Source organism: Morus notabilis, unplaced genomic scaffold (assembly GCF_000414095.1).
Source record: "Morus notabilis unplaced genomic scaffold, ASM41409v2 Scaffold958, whole genome shotgun sequence".
Lineage (NCBI taxonomy): Eukaryota > Viridiplantae > Streptophyta > Magnoliopsida > Rosales > Moraceae > Morus > Morus notabilis.
In genome coordinates this window covers 65,933-84,793 of record NW_010364973.1, presented here as the reverse complement: position 1 = coordinate 84,793, position 18,861 = coordinate 65,933, and the positions used below count along the sequence as shown (strand labels likewise).

At 30.3% G+C, this 18,861-nt stretch overlaps 1 protein-coding gene across 1 annotated transcript; it reads right to left on the bottom strand.

Moving 5' to 3' along the window:
- Nucleotides 1-12,500: 12,500 nt before the first annotated feature.
- On the bottom strand, nucleotides 12,501-13,326 carry LOC21386992. Its single transcript, XM_010107145.2, has one exon. It carries the CDS (start codon nucleotides 13,167-13,169, stop codon nucleotides 12,633-12,635), a length of 537 nt encoding a protein of 178 aa, XP_010105447.1. The 5' UTR covers nucleotides 13,170-13,326; the 3' UTR covers nucleotides 12,501-12,632.
- Between the last annotated feature and the right edge of the window lie 5,535 nt (nucleotides 13,327-18,861).

The following is an 18,861-nucleotide window of genomic DNA, read 5'->3' as shown; positions in this document are numbered from 1 at the left end:
GTTGTTTGTTGAGGTTGGGTGGGCCTTCGTTTCGAGGGTCTGACTCTTCTTTTCATTTCTTTCCTTTATTTTGCTTTTCTTTTTTCAATTTTTTTCACTTTAAAATTAAAATACTCCTCCCAGTCTCTCCTTTTTTGCCTTTTGTGTGGGGGTATGTCTGGGCCCACAGTGCCATGTGGCAGTGACACGTTGCATATTTGAGTTCGTAAACCGATCGATCTTTTCAGCCTGTTTTTTGTGAGGTTACGCTTTTGGCGATTCCTGTTGCATATTTGAGTTCGTAAACCGATCGATCTTTTCAGCCTGTTTTTTGTGAGGTTACGCTTTTGGCGACTCCTGCTGTTATCAATAGCAATATGCCATCTCACTGTATGAATATCTACTTTAAGATTATGGTCTCTTCAGATTTTTAATTTGAGTTAAAATATAATTTTTTATTATAACAAAAAAAAATTATATATTACTTTTATAAAAAATTTTAACTATAAAAAAATTAAAATTAAAAATATAAATTAGTAAAATAAACATAATCTATATACACACACACGTATATATCTAATTGGAAAATGTATCAAGACATAAGGGAAAGAAGATGTTTGATTTATTGAGAGAAAAATTAAGGTGAACCGAGAGAGTTTAAAGTCTGTTTAGTTTATTGATTTGAGTTTTTAATTCGAGTTGTTATGTGACTTTATGTGAGAACTTTTTACTGTAGCAAAAAAGTTAGATGTGACTGTTTCTGATAACTTTTTATTGTCGCAAAACTCAAATTCTAAACTTGAATCGGTAAAATTAACGGGGTTTAGATATGTTGTTCTCTTTTTTTTTTTAGTGGTTGTTTCTTCAGTAATCATTTGACATCTCATTTAAATTTAAAAATTTAATCACATAAATAATAAAAATAGGGAATTTCTTTAGTGTTTTCCTCTTTTTAGGAACAACGGTGTGTTTTATTATTAACCGTCGAATCTATATTATTTTTTTAATCTAATTTGACTTTTGATCAGATTTAATATAAATTCGATGGTTGATAAACAAAAAATACTGGTGCTTCTAAAAAAGAGAGAACACCATAAAAAATCTCTAAAAAATATCAAAAATAAATAAATAATTCACAATGTGTCAAAATTTAATTAAATAAATAGCCACCGAAACAAGAAATCGGATAACATATCTTAATTCCAACCGGTATTGCTCATTTTTACATGTGACTTTTTACCATTGGAGAACTTTACACGGGTAACACAAAATTATTTTTTCTATTAATCAGGCCGTTAAAAAATTAATTTAACCATTAAAACAGATTTTTACGGGTGGAATAACGAACCCATAAAAATACTTTTACTGCCAACACATGAGCCGTCAAATTTTGATGAAAATAGGACGTTTTGGATACTGTATTATGCCGATGAATGCCGCTAATTCTAATTTATGTTTTTTGTTTTATTATATATTGATTACTTATAAATCATTACTTCCTTAAAAAAGTTAAATCATTACTCAAAAAATATGATTAAAAAATATATAAATAAAAATCATTATCACCGTATAGAGGAATGGTTTTGGAATAATTGCCTATTGCGTTGTACCAAATTATGATTACGTTTAAATGCAATGGATTACTGTCAGTGGAACAAATCGTACAAATTTTTTGGACTTTCAAAGATGGGAAGAAAATAAATATTTAGCTGCTGACTTGGACTTGCAGAACTAGTTTTTTTTTTTTTTTTTTTTTTTTGAAAGTAAGACTTGGGGAAATAGTTGCTTGTTGATCATTGTGGGAGTCAAAATGCCAAATACGACCCATAACTTAGTTTATCAATCCATCCTAAAAACTTAAGTTTTTAAGAGATAGTTTAACAATAGTTTTATACTTTAACACTCATCTTCACGTGTGGATTGAATAATGAACAATCGTATGGGTAAATTAAAGCCCAACACGTGAATATTTAAGGCCGAGATATATTAAAGACCCAACGCATGATGACAATTTTAAATGGAGATAAAAAGTGCAATTACGGGAGTTTAAACTCAGGAACTCCCACTCTAATATCATGTTAGTTTATCAATCCATCTCAAAAACTTAAGCTTTTAAGAAGTGGGCCAACAATAATTTTATACTTTAACACCTTATAATAAATCAACCAGCTTAGATGGCTAATATCGGATCCAAAGCCTTAGCATTTTTCTGCACGAAACTAATGGCACGTTAGGAGTAACTTTCTTTCTCATTTAATGGTACATTTACATACAATTAAAATAATGTGGACTTATTTAAGGTTATTTTAGAAGAATTGTACTCCCGCATAACATATAAAAAGTGTAATATATACGAGTAAGAAACATAACTTGATATTTATTCAATATAATACTCGTGATGTAAAGGTTACTAATTTGATTATCTCATGTTGTTGTTACACTTTTCAAACATTCATGTTACATTAAATAGATGTTAGTTGCATTTCTAACTTTTATGTATTATGCGATAGCTAGTACGGACTATACTGTCACATAATATATAAAGAGTAAGAATCATAACATGATATTTATTCAATATAACATATGTGTTGAGCCTCAAAAAATTTGATGATTTCATACTCATATTGCCGTTGTCTCACTCTAATATTGATGTTATGTTGAACAAATATCATATTGCATTTATAATTTTGATAGGTTATGTTATAGTGGTCCTCTCAGGAGAACTACAGTGACTAAAAAATTTTAAGAATTTACTAAGTTCAACATAATATGATAAATGCGCAAAGTGAATGTCAATTCTTACATATTTTTTTATCAACAGATTATTAGCATTGTTAGTCTCTGAATATGAGTATTGTGCCACTTTAGTCTCTAAAAGTCTATTTTTAGCATATAGCCCTTAAAATTTGGCTTTTTAGCAAATTGAATTTTTGATATTAAAATTGATGAATGATTTATGAAATTTTATAGAGATAATCGCATCTACATCACATAATAACTAAAAGTTTGATGAAAACAGTCACCTTAGGTACAAACTTGAATAGTTTATGAGGAATTTTGACAACAATGAAGAAAATATTTTACAGATCATATAATTATTTTCGTAAACTTGAAGTTAGTATGTGATTGAGAGGTTATTTTCTCGAATAAATTATAGAAATGTTTTTCCAATTTACATCAAAGATTAAAACTAAAAAAAAAAAAAATCAAATTTCGTGGAATAATCTGTTGAGAAAACGTGACACAATGCTCATAGTTTAGGACGAAAAATTCTAATAACCTTTTATTAATTCGTATTAAAGCGAATGAAAGTCAAATTACTTATAAGTCCTTAAAAAATTTGTAAGTTATGTGTAAATGTTTTATTTATTTATGTAAACGAATGTTTTAATAATTATATTTGATAAGATTGCCAAAACTAAGTTTATTGAATACAAACAAAAAAAAAAAAAAATACGACGCTTAGTAAAGACTAAAATAATAATTCCATTGTCTACAATTGCATCGCATTATAGGTAAATAACCACTAAAAAGAAAATTAGTATTCTTTATTTTTAATGCCTGTGTTTCTAATCCCATTACTTTGCGTATTATCCTTCTTTTTACATTTCCATCTGGTATGATAATTAAATGCATTTTAAATAAATTTAAAATTAAATAATTAAGTAATGCAATGAGCTGATTGCACACATAATCATACGGTATTTTCACGCATAATTAAATTATAAAGTGTAGAGTTTAAATAGCTCCATTTATAATAAGTGTTTTTTTTTGTTTGGGTAATGTGATAATAAGTTTTGTTGCACAATGTACATGACGTTTGGTTCATGTATTCAGAATTATAATTTAAAATTATTCTCATTTTATGTGTGTTTTGTGAGAAAAAATACTGTAAAAAATCATAAATAATAATTCAGAATCAGAAATAAATACAAAAAACAAACGTCCCTGTAATGTGATAAGAAATTGTGAAGGCGAAGGTTTCCTCTATTTTCCTATCCTTCTTTGCAACAAAATATCTCAACCAAAAAAAAAAAAAGTGCTTACATTAGACGTGTTAAAAATGGGGTCATCGTTTGAAATTAAGATCAAATGTGGTGCACTTTTTCAATGGAAAACACCAAACCACATGAACTCATTAAGGATACCGTGGACTCGCGTGAAATACACGCTCGAGGCATTCGTGCAGACCAAGAAAAACAGGGCATTCTTCCATCTCACGTGCCGCGCACGTGACACGCGCGTAAGGCACCGCAGAGGAGGCATAATTGAAGAGGAGGCAAAAAGCAGCGCGCGTGAGAGAGAGAGAGAGAGAGATATGGCTTTCGGCGATTAGAATCTTTTTAATACTGTTGGTGTCGGGAGCGGATGGGAAATTACGCGATACTGAAGACATTGATTAGCAAAAATAAAAAATAAAAATAAAAATACTGAAGACGTTACCAGTGAGAAAAACTCTTTTTTTTTAATATAAATAAATTAAGGATTATCACTTATACCTCATAGATTTTAAAGTTATTTTTAATTTATTCTCTAAACTTTAAAAATTTTTATTTTACTTCACGAATTTTAAAGGTCTCGTTCATTTCACCGATTCGAGTTTTCAGTTTTAGATTTCTATAGTAAAAAGCTATCAGAAAATGTCACATTTAATTTTTTTCTGCTACAGTAAAAAGCTCTAAAAAAATGTCACATCTCAACTTGAATCCGCGAAGTTAAAGAGATCAAAATATTTTCACTTAACTCATTTTGTTGTAATTTATTTTAAAAACAGAGAAAAAAAATAACGCAGTCAAGTGGTCTTTTTCTTGAATATAAAGAAATAGATAAAAATTACATAACCACACTTAACTTCCTCTTTTTCTGTATAATTTTAACATAAATTACAACAAAAAGGGTTAAGTGAGAATAATTTAAAGTTCAAGAGGCAAAGTGAGAATTTTTAAAATTCAAGGAATAAACCGATCCCAAAATTCAGAGGCACCAGTGAAAATAATCCACAAATTAAAATAGGATTTTTTCTAATAAGACTAGAAAAATAAACTACTTGTAATTCTCTACTTTTTAACAGCTAAATCTATATTAAAAATTATCTGATAATTTAACGTGATTTTAATCAAATTCAATATATAAAAAGTTACTTTACCAATAGATTAACCTACCGGAGAAGTCTCTTATTATTGACATCAGATTAGGAGACTATATGTGATGAATATGTGATGAGGTAGTCAAAAATGATCTACTCTACTCTGTATTTTGTTTCCAGTTGTGCATATCTAGATTGTTGCTTTTTCCTTTTAAGTAAGATTTTCTATGTTGATATATTACAATACTTTTATGGCATATGACGTTGAAAGTGTACATTTTCTAAATTAATGAATAGAGTTGTACGTTTGAGTTAGGCTAAATGGATCAGTTCGAGGCTCGTTATTGTTGGCCCGGGTCTGAACCGGCCTTAAATTTTTTGAGTTTAGTGAGTTGGGCTGATTTTCTCTCTTTTAGAACAAGGCCAAATCGGCTCAAAATTTTCCTTTAGACCGCCAAACTCGGACCGGACGGGACGGTCTAAAATTATACATCTAGTAATGAAGTATGAAAACATATACAAATTTAGAAACGCTAATAAAATTCCGACAACTCAAAAATATTCATTAGTGATGAGATATTCTTTTCGTTTCCTAGCATATAATTCTTCCTAATCAGTATTACTTTCAAGATTCTACATCCCATGGCGGAGATTGTTGTTTTATCCTGTTTGACTTAAAATGACTTGGATTGTCTTTGTTCATTTGAAACTATACATGTCCTTGCTCATACAGCACAGTTTGTGGATATGTATCACTATTTATTATCACTATAATACATCATTATTATACATATGATATAAAAATATTTTTACATGATAAAAAAGGTATAACAATTAGATTTCATATCTATCTTAAAAATTCTAATATAGTATCGTAATTAACACATAACCAATAATAGCAGATAACTCCTCTCTCTCTCTCTCTCTCTACGTTTTATTTGTTAATGAGTTTGCGTGGAATCAATAATATATGCATAAATTAACATACGGAGTTTAGCGATTAATGATCAGTTACAGAAGTTTAATGTTATTGCTATGATTAGGAAATTTTTATGATAGAGAAGATTATTTCACTCTACTAGTGAGAACTGTTATTTTTACCCGTTTGATTTATTTTTTTAATGGTTAGATGATTTGTGCACGTCCGCGTTGAGATTTACACCACATGACATAAAACGGCTTCTACTACACATCAAACCATTAAATAATTAATCTACCGTTTAAAATACTGTTTTTATCAGTGAAGTAAAATAGTCTTCTCTACCCTAAAATGCACTTCCGATAATTAAAACACCAGAGCCTTCGCCAGTAATTTAGCTATGCAATAGAACTTACATTCTTGTCAATCAAAGGAGCTCAAGCCACAAATACCTTTCAAAATTGTACAAAAACACTACTAATTGCTAATTTGTTTCTCTCCTTAATTTTTAATTTTTTTTTTCCCGTCTTAACCAAAAGGAGGCGGCACATGAATGTCAGGCCTCAGGAAGTAGAAAGTAGAAAACCATAATTGAGATTATTCATTGGACTAGTCTATGAATCGTTTATTTTACCGATTTGAGTTTTTAATTTTAAGTTTTTATAATAAAAAATTCTCAAAAAATATTATATTTAACTTTTTCTGTTACAATAAAAATTTTTTAAAAAATATTACATTTCAATTCAAATTGAAAATTTAAATCTACGAAGTGAACGAACCGATAGTCTTTGATGAGCTGGGAATATAAATGCAATAATAAAAGGGCCATAAGAGTTTATTTATGTGCGACTGCAGAAAGCGATGAGTGGACATTTTCAATGTGCTCGTTCATATTTAAGGCATGTTTGGGATAGTTTGTTTTTTGTTTTTAAGTAATAGAAAAAAATAAGTATAAATTGAGACTTTTTAATTAATATTTAGATAGTGTTTGAAAATGTGTTTTTATATTTAAGAAGAGCTTTTGAACTTGTTTAGATAAAAAAGTTAAAAACATTTATTATTATAAAAAATAATATAATAAAAAGATATGGATGAAATATTAATTTATTGTTCACAAATAAAACGTTAAAAATGTAAATAAAAAAACTTTTTATAAACACTTTTTTATAAGTACTAAGAAGATAACTCGTTCTAAAAATTAAAAGCACTTTAAAATCAACCATCTAAACAGATTTTAAAAGCAACTTTTAGACTAAATAAGTCAAAATAAGCTCTTTTAAGCCAATCGAACGGCCCTAAACTTTCTAGTGCCACTCTTGTAATCTGCTTAATCTTCTTGTTTTCTTTTGTTTGTTCTTTTCCGCGGCTATTTCTAGTAGTCAATGTAAATGCGCACATAATTAATCTGATCTAATAATAAAAAATTAACACTATGGATAGATTTATTTTACGAGAGAAACTCTTAATAAATAAATAAATTTATTTATTTTTAGAAATATAATAAATTGCATAAAAAAGGAATTTAGGATTTAACAGCGGCCTAATATTCGCTCCAAAACAGATAAATTATGAAATTTCCCCAATTTATATAACATTCATCTATAATATTGTTCCAACAAAAATACATATCCATAATTTTGAAACAACCCATCGCTCACATTTCGATCAGCATATATGATTCAAGCACGTGAAGAATAGTGATTTATGGGGTTTATGAATCACCAAGAAATAGGAGTGGGAAAAAGATTAGGAGGGAAAAACGAAAAAGAAAGAAAGTATAAAATAAGGAAAAGATTAAAAAAATAGATCTTTTTCGATACACTAACATATCGGTAGTCAGATTTTTTATCCGTTAAATCTGTACAAAATTACGTAAAAGTCAAAAAGTACACAGATTTAACGGTTAAAAAAACGTAACCTTCTAATACCCTAGGCGGACTAAAAAATCTCATAATCAATGCACTTTAAAAATAAGTTCAGTAATTTTCTCTTCTGGCTTGGGAGGGTATTTAGAAGAAAAAAACCCAAATGGAGACATGTAGCTACCCAAGGATCTACCCTTGGGATATTTCCAGCATAATAGCCAACACAAAAGATGAATTAATTTGTCTCTTTTTCTCCCTTTTTATTTATTTACAGTTATTTGATAAGAATATAAATTAAAAGTTATATGATAAACATTACTTTATTAATGTTCATTAAAGTTTTAAGAATAGTCACATACGGACTAGTTAGGCAAATGTAATTTTTTTTTTTTTTTTGTATTTACATATATCATCGTTCGTTCGTATGTGTAACATTCAATTTGTTTAAGTGTAACATTCAAAAAAATTAGTCGAACTCATGTACGAGTGTTACACTTAAATAACTGAATGTTATAACACTCGTATGAACTTTGTTACACGAGAATATGAAAGAGAAAACTACATTTGTCAGATTGTATGAGTGCCGAGCTTACGACTTCGTCTAAATTTTTATATAATTTTCAATTTAATATGATTTTAATGCATTTTATAACACACATAATTCCGGTAAAAATATCCTATCCTGGAATGAACTAGATTGCAAAGAGTATCATAACTCTAGTAGGTGAAAGCAATTCATTGTCTTAAAATGTAGTAGGTGATCCCCAAAGAAATGTTCTACCTAATGCTTAACCTTAAAGACTTACTTGCTCTCCTGGAAGAAGGGAAAAAATAAATAAATAAACAAAAGTCACCCTCTTAAATATAGCATTTAATTGATTTTGCCAATTTTCCATCCAATCAGAATTTCAGACATTGAGCCACAGCCCACAAGGAAAGTTGTTGAGGAGAGTGTACTCTTCTTCATCAATCCATCCAATTTAATAGGCCCAATTATAAACTGGACCAGAAATAAAGCAGTTCTGCCTAAGAGCTAGTTATAAATAATTGGCAAACTAAATTTGGCAGATGTTTATACTGATCTAAAGTAAATAGACTTTCTTGGTAGGGCTTCCCTACAGGCTGAGTCACTTTTTGCCCTCTCAATTAATTAAAATTATATTAAATTAAAAAAATATGCAGAATATATAATTTTTGACACAAAACATAGGGTTTATTTAGTACGATGATTTAAATCAGGGTGATTATAATCATGATTCATAATTTTAAGTTCAAATCATGATTATGAAACCATGATTCAGAATCAGAGATTTGAATCACCTTGAATCAAGAAGATGGTGGTTTTAGAATCATGATTTGAGCTAGTTTAAAACATCACATCAGATTCAGAATCATCCAAACCAAACACTGATTTTGAATCATGATTCAGAATCACTGTAAACAAACACTGATTCTAAACCAGGATCCAGAATTATGATTCTGAATCTATCCACCAAACGCACCCATACAGATTTTCTAAAAGTAAAGAACTATCTGCAGTTTATTTTTTATGATCATATAAGAGAAACTCTTTTAAAATAAATGTAAAGTCCTAATAAATAATGATGTTTTCTTTTCTTTTTTTCTTGTCAAGGAGAGTACTTTTTAAGGTTTTTTTTTTGGGGGGGTGAATTACCTATATTCCTATTTATTGCATTAGAAAACAAACCTTGCAACAGTCTGAAGTACTGTTGAGCAATTAACCTAGCTTGAAAACACAGAGACTTTATGATTCTCCCTAAAAATATAAGTGGGCTCTCTTAAGTCCAATAATAAGGCAATAATAATGCATTGTAGACTAAAACATAAAATAAATGCATGGCCAGAATGAATCGGAAAAGCTCAACGATTCCATATTTGAGAGTTTAAGGGGTTGTTCTTTTTTAGAGTGTAATTTGAGTGTAATTTTTGAGTTGAATTTGAGTTATAACTTGAGTTGAAGTTAGAACTTAAATAAAGTTGAGTAAAATTGAATAAAGTTAAAACTTAAAAGAACGTAAACTTAAATAAAGTTGAAACTTGAGTTGTCTTTTTTTGAGTTTTATGGACAAAAGAATCTTTTTTTGAGTTTTATGGACAAAAGAACATGCCCTAAGATACAATAAGAAAACACCACTACCGAACAGCCAAGTCAGCAGCTGAGGTTAAGAGAGAGATTAAACTAAAACACTATATAAAGCCCCTGTGCGTTCAAACTGAATCAAGAAATGGGGATAAAAGTTATTACCATTGCCATTAATAGATATATCATGGTAATGTTTATTTATCTCCTGCTAGAGTTGAGCAAACAAGGCTTAAGAAAACAAGTTTTGAATCCCAAAAATAATGGAAACTTGTAACTGTTCCACAAGCTTTAGCAGGGATTCTCTAAATAGGTGCTAAAATAGATAAGTCAAAATTTTCAGATTAGAAATCTTAAAGGAAGATTAGTGATCTATACAGAAAAATATGCAACAAAGACAAACTTTGTGTACAACAAGTACTCACTCTCTCCTAAAAGCTTTAAATTCTTCTTCTGAAAAATAATAAACGGTTAAACTTCTTTCAACACGTCTTTTTCTGAAAACTACAAATTCATTTCCTAAAAAGTGTTAATTAGAACTTCTCAAAATATTATGCGTAAAATTAAGAAAGCTCATTTGAGAGTTTTATTTCGCACTCAATCCCAACAGAATATTGCTTCGAGGCAAATAGGATAACCCAAAGTGGATTTGGATCCAAATCTTGGGCTTTCAAAATCCAATTCAAATCTTCACTGATTCTCTAAACCTATTTTAAATATAACTTGCAGCACAAAATCTTCCAAGTTGCATTCCATGACCACGTTTTCTGATTAGCTGCACACCTAACGGAACAAACACTAAATGTGCTACAATTAAGGCCCATTTAACCCAAAATTTGTTATCAGCTTAAAGGATTCCTGAGTTTGCTTATTCATGGAGGTAATTTGTGAGAAATCTCGTTAGCAAACTCTTTTCAAAGGAGACGAATATCACTAAAGCAAGATAATTTAGTTGGTCTTTTATGTTTCCATATTTTTATTCAACACTAAGGACCACATACGTATATTATCATTGAACACATTGCTCCTCAGTTTAAAAGTTTAAGGGTGTCTAATTTTAAGTTATTTAACTGAAAATTTCTTACTGAGAATGTCAACCTCCCGTCATTTTTGGCCAATGTATCTTCAATTGCTTCATGGGGTGTGTTCATGCATCCGTAGTTTGGTGGGCGGGGAGTGTTGATTTCCCCTTGGGGTCGCAGCATAGCGCATACTACCGCGACAGGGCAATCAACATTCTTAAAATTTGTTTAGTTTGCTAATTCAAGTTTTTAATTCGAGTTGATATGTGATTTTATGTGAGAGTTTTTTATTATAATAAAAAAATTAAATATAACTGTTTCTGATAATTTTTTTTACAAAATTCAAATTCTAAACTCGAATCAGTAAAATGAATGAAACTTTAGTCCAATTAAACTTGATAAACTCCAAGATGGTTTAACTGAACTTGAACTTTGATAAAATCCTCCAAGATTTCAGTTACGCGAAGCGACACAGAGGAATCGAGCAAGTCGACAGTAAGTCGCTGGGACAAGGGGCGGCAGCTCCAATTCACTCCTGTAAAGTGCTGAAAAACATGCCGCTTCACAGGCGTGAGAGAGAGGGAGGCTGAATCTCAACGACAGAGATAATAACTTGTCTTCCCTTCTCAGTGCCCAATTATAGAGTTTATTCAGACCTATTTCACTCCACAAATTCAAATTTTAACTGAAATATAATATTTTATAAAAAAATTTAACTAAATAATTACATTTAACTTTTTTACTATAATAAAAAATTTACGTATATAAAATCACGTCTCAAATTAAAAACTCAAATTAACAATATTTTCTATAAATTTTTAGCTCTCAAAATTTAAAACTAAAAACTAATAAAATACCTCAATGTCAACCGTATGCTGGTTAAACATCAGTCAGATGGGTTTAGCGTACCAAACCATAATAGTGCGACATGTGCTCAACGCAATCAAAGATTCAATAATGCTAATTATTTTTTACTTCTATTTCTAATGCCAGTATGAATGTCCATGTATAGGAGATTGATCCACTTCACCAAATCAGATGAAACACAAAATTTCAACACCCATTCTTTCGTTACATGAAAGTCCCAACACTTTGGCGTGTTCTCTTGGATTAGGTAGGAGGTTATTTTCTGAGATAAAATCGATAATAAAAGCTGTTTGGCATGAGCTATCAGACTGCAAAATTTGTTTTGACAGCAAAAATTGTGGGAATAAGGGCAATTGGCTCTAGTTCTGCACCTCTATTGATTTGCTCACCCAACACGAGATTAAAATGACTCCATAGTCAATTTTTTTTCCCTGACCTTAGAATCACACAATTAGAACCAATAAATTCCACAAAAATAAAATAATTAAGAACCATAAAATTCAACTTTTTTTTTTACTAATATAAGAAAATAGATGAACAACTGGGAACCAAACGCAATCAGTACCAACCTATGTAGTACAAACCCAAAAAAAAAACAACTAAAGCTATGTTCTTTACAGAGACTAGGAAAAAAATGACGGAAACAAAAAAACCCCAAAGCTTGGTCGAGTTCACTAAGAGAACTCATTCCCCTTGAAAAAATAAGGGAAGATCGTTAATCAGAAAACCCAAACCTACAATAAAGTTCTAAATAAGCATACGACATAAAAATAACCAGATCTACATAGTTTCACTACAGATCGAGCCGTAAAACACTTAGCAGAAAGTTAGTCGCCTCAACGTTCGTCGACACAACACTTTTCTTCTTAAAAAAAGCTGGTAAAGGGAGAGAACTAGGAGGCGGCGATTCAATACACATCGATGAACCGGCGTAGAACCCCATGACCCGGTTCGACTCGGGATCTGTACTCAACCGAACCGGCGACGCCAGATCCTTGTTATTTAAGCCGGTTTCCTTGCCGGCGACCTTCGGAGAAGGCGGATCTGGTGTCGTTTCGTTCAGCTCTTCGCCGCGTTTCAGGATCTTCACGTGGCTCATATCGAGCTTGTCGGCCGGAGGCTTCTGGACCATCCTCGTCGCTCCGGTCCGCGGAGCCGTGTCGTTGGGCTGGGCCGGGATCCGTCTTGTTCGGCGGTTGGGCTGAGCTCGGTTGGCCCGGTTAGGGTTAGGATTTCGAGGGCGTTTCATGTGACGGGAAGAAGAGACTAGGGCTTTGTGGGAGAAAGGTTGTTTAAGGCAATCCTGAGGATTGAGAACCACCACACCCATTGAAGAGTTTTTTTTTTTTTTTGGGAGAAAAGAAAACGAAACGTTTCTCTTTTTTTTTTCTTGTTTGGGGGAAAAGATGATCCTTTCCTCACAGGAGAGAGAGAGAGAGAGATTTAGAGAGAGAGAAAGAGGGGAAAATAATGAGTTATGGAAGAGGAGGAAAATGTCTTTTATAGGGAATCCCAACTCTTTAAAACCTAATACGTGTCCTTTTTTTTTCTCCGAATCAAAATCTAATATTAATAGGTCACGTATAAATGTATAATAGCGTGGCTTACCTCCCAATAAATATCACTCGCACCAATGAGGTTTGTGTGAAACACCGCTTCTTTTTTTCTTTTCTTTTTTCCTTTTTTGACTTTTCTTCTTTTTAAAGGTTTCTTTCTTTTCTTTTTTTCTCCCTTAAATCAGTGTTATTTGGCTATGTATGATTGTACACTTTTCCCTTGTATTCAATTTATTCTTAAAAACAATAGTCCAAAATTTTTACGTAGGCAGTTCATTATTCTTAGTATATTTTTTTAAAAGAAAAATTGTATTTCATTAAAAATTGATAAACAATTGTTTTAATACAATACTAACTCATCAGAAAAACAGACGTACATTTAAGGCTCAAAATTAGAAAAGCACATCAGTACACTAATAACGAGTGGACTGAAAGCTCGACTAGAGAAAACTCATCTTTTCAATATAAACTGTCGAGCGTTGGAGGGGTAGATTGTCAAACCCACAAAAGGGAAACATCTATACGGCATAGAAAAAAGTTTAGCCAGACCAAGACCACTCTATCGACATTAAACCGAATACCTAAATCTAATAAAAAAACAACAAACTAGACTAGGATCGAGTGGAGAAATCACCAACCTTGTTACAACACACAAAAGTTATAAATGGAAAAAAACCTCCGACCACCGCCAGTAGAAACCTCCGATGAAGGGCATTCGGCTAAAGGACCATCGAGGAAGATATTCAGCGTAGAGATCTCAGCCACCAAGCGGAAAACTCTCTTGAAAAAGGAGATCGTCCAATCAACATTATACACCACCACCAACAAGAAGTCCACGACGAAACGAGCCGAAAAACTAAATTTCATAGTCGAGAGCTAGACGACGCGCCCGAAGATAGTGCCGGAATTCCGGCCAACCTCTACTCTCCAAGAACCTTCTCACTCTCTAAAAAAACACATTCCTTCTCTTTTTATCATTATTCCTAGTATACTTAACATTGTGGATTTGTTGTTGTTGTTTTTTTTTTTTTTTTCCTAAGGGGATGGAGTGTGGATTTGTTGTTGTACACTAAAAAATTATTTTGTTTACATGAATTTATAGTACAGACAAATAGCTTTTTATTGAAAAAAATAGAAAATTTACTTTTATGAGTGCATCAATCTAAACTTTTCTTCGTTGTTTTGATAAATATTATTTTATTAGTGTGATTATTTGATTAACAAATTTATGAATTAAAAATAAAAAATAAAAATGTTAATCTATACATTTTTAAAAAATATTTGTTAAAATTACCCATTTTTATTAGAACTATTTTGAAAAACCTAAGTTGAAGGTATTATAATGACTTGCAAAATATTTTTTTTAAAGTAAATTTTTGAAACCTCATTTATTTTACTAATTTAAATATTTAATTATAATTTTATTATAATTAAAAAATTTTATATAAAATTATATTTTAATTTAAATTAATAAACTAAATGAGACTACTGCTTCCTCAACATTCACGTCTGGAAGACCTGTGCTGGCGAAACTTCACACGACAACTGTGTATTTGTTTTTTTTTTTTTCTTGCTGAAAAAGTATATTTTTTTAATGATTAAAGAATTCTTTTTTTTTTTTTTTGAGAATAGATAAGAATTCTTTTTCCATAAACGACAAATGGTGATTTCCAAGTGGTTTGAAGCGCGTGGAACGATCAGTTTAAAGGGCACCTAAAACACAGCCTGTGGTGAGGACGGGTAATCTGACGTGCCTGCGAAACGGCCGGTCGATTGGGGATGATTCTTATCTTTATCATCAGGCTTCCAAATTCCGCCTTCTATTTCCTACTAATTACACCAACGCCACTCATTATTATTATTCTTTTTCAATAGAGGCTCAAAGGCCAAAGCTACTCTGCTGCCTTCTTTTTCCTCTCTCTCTTTTTGCCTTTGTGAAAAGTCGTTACTACTTTTATAAGCCTCTTTATTTTTATTAGTTCCGTTTGGTTAGAGGGATAAATAGAATTACAAGCTCTATTTATTTTATCGTTTTAAATTTTAAATTTTAAGTTTTTATAATTAAATTTTTTTTAAAATATCACATTTAATTTTTTTATTATAATTAATAATTCTAAAAAAATATTACATTTCAACTCAAATTAAAAATTTAAATTTGTGAAGTGAATGAGATTATAGTAATTTTTTATATTGTTTGATAAAATTAAAGGAGAGTTGAAAAAATAAATTATAACTATTTATGAAATTATTAAATTGTCCATTTAAATTATTTATTAGTAATTTGTTTAAATGATAAAATAATATTTTGAAGCTTAAAAAGTGATATATTGCTACTCCCTATCCACCACTCTCCCTCCCTCTGTCCAACCCTCATATCAAACATACTCTAAATATTCAATTATGCTTGTTTTAAGAAATATTTTTTGACTGCTTCTTTAGAAATATTCAATTACATGAATTTTAATTTTCAATTATGCTTGTTTTAAGAAATATTTTTTGACTGCTTCTTTAGAAATATTCAATTACATGAATTTTAATTTTCAATGTACAATTATGAAGCATTTAAACTCAAAATATGGTTCGAATCTGTATTTAGTTGTATAACATTTTAAACTTAAATTTGTATTTAAAATTGCATTTAAACTTAAAATTGAAAGTTCAACTCAATTTTATTTCTCTTAAATTTTTAAGGTTCTAACATATTTTACTATTTAAAACTCAATCTAAAAGATCCTACCAACGATTTCCAACTCACATTTTTTAAAAATCCATAGTTTTAATAATACTACCAAATGCTGATTCAAAATTTATTTCTTATTTAGACATTGCACTGTTAAAAATCAATTCGAACTATAAAAGATTAACGTATAAGTTCAAACACATACAATTTGAACCCGCGAAGTAAATGGTGCTTTAATTTACCCTTTATACAAACATTTGTAACGCATCTACAAAGACGTCCAGAAAAAATGAGTGGATTTATTTTTTAGGAGCAACCATGTGGCCGATAAATGACAAGGATAACAAAAATGCTTATGATTTGACTAATCTCAACAGTAACATATATAGTTTCTCCTTTTCGTGTAGCAATCAATTCTTTGCTCGTGTATTTTATATAACTGTAGGGACATTGATCTTCACTTTTAAGGTTTTAAACCAGAAAAACAAATTCAAAGGAATGTAAAACCAAATTAATAAAATGTCACATCTTCAAAACAAATTGGCCAATGAAATGAATGAATGAAATGAATGAGTGCTGAAGATCTTCAGTTAGTATATGCATATGTTGCACTAATAAGCAAATGAAATGAATGAAATATTTTATAATAAAAAAAGAAATGAATGCAATATTGATACGATGGCCCAAATATTTCTATATTTGTTTAATTGCTTAGTTTCAATTTAAATTAATTATATTTTTTGTCCTGAATTTGAATTAGTTAGTTAGTTTGTTGTTTCATGCCTTAGTAGATTCCTTCATTTCAGGGATCGAGGGGTTGATTCAATCATGGTGGGATTGTTGGCAGTTTTCTAATCCTAATTGTGTTGTTTATATTGTATGCTGAAAAGGCTTCTTTCAATTAATATATTTCACTTTTCCTTTAAAAAAAAAAAAAAAAAACCTTTTCTCTATTTAGCGACTTGAACCTAAAAGGAGTGGATAAATGTGAATTCTCAAAACCTAATTTGGAGATTACATTTCCCTACTTTATTTATCTTTTTAATTTTATTTAAAATGAAAACTTGTATCAAATTCCAAACAAACAAATTAAAAAAGAAGAGAAAATTTTATCCTCTAGAGTCTCTCTATTAAAATCTTATTAAATTAAAAAGGTACCAAGAATTAATTCGTTATACATAACGATTAAAAATAAATACTATCAATTATTTATTTTTTTGCCCTAAGAAAAAGAAAACAAGACTTCACGAATCACGAATCTATATATTTTTACATATATAAAAGAACAAAAATGCTTTTATTTTCTTTTAACATGTGTTATTGTAAGAAGGCTTCTCTTTTTTCTACACATAGTGCATGTTTGGAATCATTTCTAAAAAACATTTTTCACGTTTTTTAAGAATTAAAAAATAAAAACGCACTCAGAAATGCGTTTGGCATGCATTTCCTTAAAAACAAAAACTGAAAACATTTTTTACTTATTCCCAAAAACTCAGCAAAACTGAAAACGATTAAGCATCGTTTTCAGTTTCCCATTTTCATTTTCTTTGCCCGACTGGACCACTCTTCTCCGATTGCCCCTCCCATCTCCCGCCTCGACCTCACTGCCCCTAACCACCCCCTCCTCATCCGACTCCGCCGCCGCCCCTTCCTCCACCTCACTAGAGTCGGGACCCTAGACGACGACGACGATCGCAGCCTCTTTGGCTCCGGATCAGAAAATTCCAGATTCCTCCGAAACACACCAAAATTATCCTCTGAAACCCATTTCTTCATGTATATAATGTTTATTTAATATATTATTATTTTAAATATAAAAATTAAACCACCAAACACAATTTTAATTTTTTTTAAAACTAAAAACAATATCGAAATAAAACTACCAAATGCATTTTTTGAAATGATTCCAAAATAAAAATAAAAACGTACAGAAAATAAAATTATTTTGGAATGAATTCCAAACACACCCATAGTATCACTTTTGCCTTTCTTTTCTTATAATTTCTCTAAAAAAACATTTTCATGATTTTTTTATCTTTTATATTTTTTTATTCTTTTCTAAAGTGTTATTTTTTTTACGATGCATTTCTTTTGATTTTTAATCTCTTTCTATTCTTTTCTAAAGTGTTATTTTTTTTTATGTGTTCCTTTTAAAATACCTTTTTCCCTCACTTTACACTTATTAAAAGATTTTTTTTTAAATTTATCCCTTTTTTCTTATTATTAAATTTTTTATTTTTATTTTTTTCTCTAAAATAAACTCTTAAAGAATAATGTTAAAAAAAAAATTAGAAGAAATTTTAACTCCTTAAAAAAAAAAATTGTAACATGTTGAATCATGAATGCATAGGCACTCTTTAAATACGGTTTTCAAACGGTTGATACCCGCTTGATTTGAAAGACACGTATTCAAATGCCCAAGGGAATCCGAAGCGGGACCTGCGTCAGAATTAGATCCGTTCATTTTACCGATTTGAGTTTAAAATTTAAGTTTTATTACCGTAAAAAATTTTTAGAATCAGTCACATCTAATTTTTTTATTACAGTAAAAAAATTTTATATAAAGTCACATTTTAACTAGAATTAAAAACTCAAATTAGTGAACTCAACGGGATTGATTTCGCTTTTATGCCTATTTTTGTAAATAAACTAAAAGTTTAGGGCATTTCGTGAAGCCAGAAAGAGACCTGGATGGGTATATAAAAAAAAAGTGACCTACTCGTGTCACCCTCTGACTGGGTGATGTAGACACGATGTAGACTTGAGTGTGGGGTGGGCCAACCGAC

Excerpts from the sequence above, each read along its gene's own strand:
- LOC21386992 (XM_010107145.2), bottom strand. The coding sequence starts at position 13,169 with ATGGGTGTGGTGGTTCTCAATCCTCAGGATTGCCTTAAACAACCTTTC.